This window comes from Orcinus orca, chromosome 6 (genome assembly GCF_937001465.1).
Source record: "Orcinus orca chromosome 6, mOrcOrc1.1, whole genome shotgun sequence".
In the NCBI taxonomy this organism is placed as follows: domain Eukaryota; kingdom Metazoa; phylum Chordata; class Mammalia; order Artiodactyla; family Delphinidae; genus Orcinus; species Orcinus orca.
In genome coordinates, this window is record NC_064564.1 from 17020854 (window position 1) to 17024489 (window position 3636).

Consider the following 3636-nt stretch of genomic DNA (forward strand, 5'->3'; position numbering starts at 1 on the left):
CTAGTTGCGGCGAGCAGGGGCTACTCTTCCTTGCGGTGCGCGGGCTTCTCTTGTTGCAGCACGGCTCAGTAGTTGTGGCGCACAGGCTTAGTTGCTCCGCGGCACGTGGGATCTTCCCGGACCAGGGCTCGAACCCGTGTCCCCTGCATTGGCAGGCGGATTGTTAACCACTGCGCCACCAGGGAAGCCCAAGCTCAATAAGCTTTTTTTTTTTACTTTTATTTGCATTTATTTTTTGCAGCATTTATTCCTGGGCCATAAGTTTTTGTTTGTTCAATTTCTTCTGGGATATCTTTTTCTTCTGGGCAACCTCCTGTTCTGGTTTAGGAACAATCTGTTCTTTTTCAGTAAGGATCATCTCAATGTGGCACGGAGAGCTCATGTATGGGTTGATCCGACCATGAGCTCTATAAGTCCTGTGCTGCATCCTGGGGGCTTTGTTCACCTGGATGTGCTCAATGACCAGAGAATCTACATCTAAGCCCTTAAGTTCAGCATTACTCTCTGCATTTTTGAGCATGTGCAGTAAAAATTCAGCACTCTTTTTGGGCCACCGACCCTGCGTGCAGCCCCACTGTTTGGCCTGGGCACACCTACCAACTCCACCATTGTAATGACAGAACGGCACACATTGCTTCTTTAAAGTGACATCCTTCAGATACTTGGTGGCTTTTCGGATATGCATACCCTTAATGGCCTGGGCTGTTTCACGAGTGTTCTTAAAGTGAACACGAAGATTTGAACCTCTCGACTTGCATGATTTTGTGGGATTTTCTGGGTCAAGTGAATAGCGAACCATTTTTAGAGGTCACCTCAGGCCACTAACCAGAAAAAGCCCAAAGCTTTTAAACACAATTCTATGCCCAAAGCAAGAGCAAATAATTGGAATAAAAGATAAAGCAATCTCCTCTCTAGGACTTCATGGCAGGCGGTGTGTGTTAGGTGGTCCTAGTTACCTCCACTTGTACTGGGGCTGTTTCTAAACAGGTCTGTGGTCCTCCTATTAATAAAAGGGGCAGGAGAAAAGTTTGGCTGCTGCCCATTTAACGGGTAAGACCAATAACAGCTATACTACTCAGAGTGTGGAATTACTTCCAGTAAAGTGTTTTCAATTAAGTCTTTTTATTCTGAAGGAATCTTTTACACGTAGGCTGGACACCTCATCATAGCATTTCTTTGCTTTAACAACAAAAAGCTCAGAAAAGTCTAGAAGTTCTAAATATGCTTTTGTAAATAGAGTCCTAGTTTTAGAACTCAGGTTTGATCTGAGATACTTGTGATGCCATACTTGTGGACACAGATCCCGAGTTCTGGGGCTTCCTTCCTTCTGGTAAAACAGTAGCTCTCTGGGCTTCTCTGGTGGCGCAGTGGTTGGGGGTCCGCCTGCCGATGCAGGGGACACGGGTTCGTGCCCCGGTCCGGGAAGATCCCACATGCTGCGGAGCGGCTGGGCCCGTGAGCCATGGCCGCTGAGCCTGCGCGTCTGGAGCCTGTGCTCCGCAACGGGAGAGGCCACAACAGTGAGAGGCCCGCGTACCGCAAAAAAACCCCCCAAAAAACCCACAGTAGCTCTCTGTTCCTCACCTCATTTTCATCTGAGTGCACCTGTGAAAACTTTTGGTCTAAAGTTGAAGATTCAGGGTCAAAGGAGAGAGTGAGGGGTGGAAGGGAGATGTCAGCCTATAAAAGGAAAAAAATAACAAATAAACAACAACAACAATAATAATAAATCTGGACACTCAGGTTGGCTTGTGTTCCCACAAGGGTCTGACAATACAGTTGGTAAATCAGACCATTTTTATGAAAAGTTGAGTAATAATATAAGGTATCATTAAATAGGAGGTGCAGATAATAAGGAATTTAGAGGAGGGAGTGCTCGCTGAGATCTGGTGTCAGAGACATTCAGGAATGCTGGGGGTGGAAATACCTGCATATGTATAAGGCAGGAACAAAAGCCAGCTGAAGTCTAAAACGGAACAAAGTTCATCGGGTTAAACTGTTCAAGAGAAGTTTGGAATGAAGTTTCTCCTCTTAATTCTCGTTCTTCAAGCTGCTGCTTCTGGAGTTCTTCCTCTGACTAATAGTACAAGTCTAGAAGAAAATGATGTGCTGTTTGCACAAAGGTACCTGGGCACCCTTTATGGCCTCCTGGTGGAAACAACTCCCATGCTCAAATGAGAATCATTAGCAACTTTGTGGTGGACAAAATCCAGAAAATGTGGCATTTCTTCTTGGGGCCTAATATGACCCGGCAGTTGGATACCTCTCCTCTGACAATGAGGTCCACACCAAGGTGTGGGAGGCCCAGTGTTCACCAGTTTGGCACAATGATGGGGAAACCAGTATGGACAAAACATCATGCCACCTACGGAATCAAGAATTACCCTCCATGGTGTGGAAGGACGTTGACTATGCCATCCCCAGGCTTCTCAAGTACGGAGTGATGTGACCCCCTGCAATTCAAACAGAAGAACCCTGAAGAGGCTGATATTATCATATATTTGCCACAAGGAGCTCATAGAGACTCTAATTCTTCCGATGGCAGAGATGGAAACATCACCTGTGCTTATGGGCCTGGAGCTGGTATTGGGGGAGGCTTGCACTTTGATAGGGCTGAAATCTGGATTTAAACACACCAAAAGCATAAATTTGTTTCTTGTTGCTGGTCATGAGTTTGGCCATTCCAAACATCCAAAGGCTACCATGTTCCTCCTCTACATTATGTTGACCTCAACAGACTTTGCCTCTCTGCTGAGGTCACTTGTGACATTTGGTCTCTCAATGAAGACTCATAAAGGCAGTGTCACAGCCTTAGACCATGGAACCAGCCACCTGTGGCTCCAATTTGACTGTTGATACTATCATTACAATTGGAAGAAAAAGTTTTTTCTTTAAAGATGAGTTCTTTTGGTGGAAGCTTCCTGAGCTGTTAAGCCACATATGAAATTGGAACCAGGAGTCAAGTTGTTCTTTTTAAAGATTGCAAGTACTGGTTAAGCAGTGATTTAAAAACCACAACCCAGCTATACCAAGAGTACACATTATCTGGGTTTCCCTGACTCTGTGACAAGATTGAAGTTGCTGGTTTTAATCCACTCATCTACAAGACCAGCCTCTTTGTGGATAAACGACGTTGGAGGAGAAATGAGAGAAGGTAATTATGGATCTTGTTTATCCCATATTGATTACTGAGAAATTTCCAGGAATTGAACCTAAAATTGATGCAGTCTTCTACTCCAAAAGACACATTTATTTCTTCGAGGGATGTAATGAACTTGAATCTGACAAGCTATACAACTGTGTCACCAAAGGCTGGGAAGCAATGGTGGTTTCGGTAGGAATGGTGTAACTAATGGCATTTATCAATTTACTTCGCTTATTATATATTTACTGCATGTGGGTTTTGTGCCTGGTATGCCTTTATTTAGTGGTATCTTAAGATAAGAAGATAAAAATTTTATATAGACCATAGATTAATGATTATGAAAAATATAAACTGAATTTTTATAATATTTTCTAATTTTGAAAACCTCCAGCAAATAGGTTCTTCATTTTCAATTTTTCTTGTTAAGTTTGAACATAGAAACCCTCGAAGGCCAAGAGGATACATTTTGGAGAATGCTCAGTAAGTCAGTT

The 3636-nt window shown here is 43.7% G+C and overlaps 1 protein-coding gene across 1 annotated transcript; it reads right to left on the reverse strand.

The window, feature by feature from the left end:
• Positions 1–203: 203 nt before the first annotated feature.
• LOC101278891 (60S ribosomal protein L17-like) lies at positions 204–833 on the reverse strand. The gene has a single exon (XM_033429784.2). The coding sequence runs from the start codon at positions 797–799 to the stop codon at positions 245–247; it is 555 nt and encodes a 184-aa protein (XP_033285675.1). The 5' UTR covers positions 800–833; the 3' UTR covers positions 204–244.
• Positions 834–3636: the final 2803 nt, after the last annotated feature.

Bases quoted from the DNA above. Each gene is read 5' to 3' on its own strand.
- LOC101278891 (XM_033429784.2), bottom strand. From the start codon at position 799: ATGGTTCGCTATTCACTTGACCCAGAAAATCCCACAAAATCATGCAAG.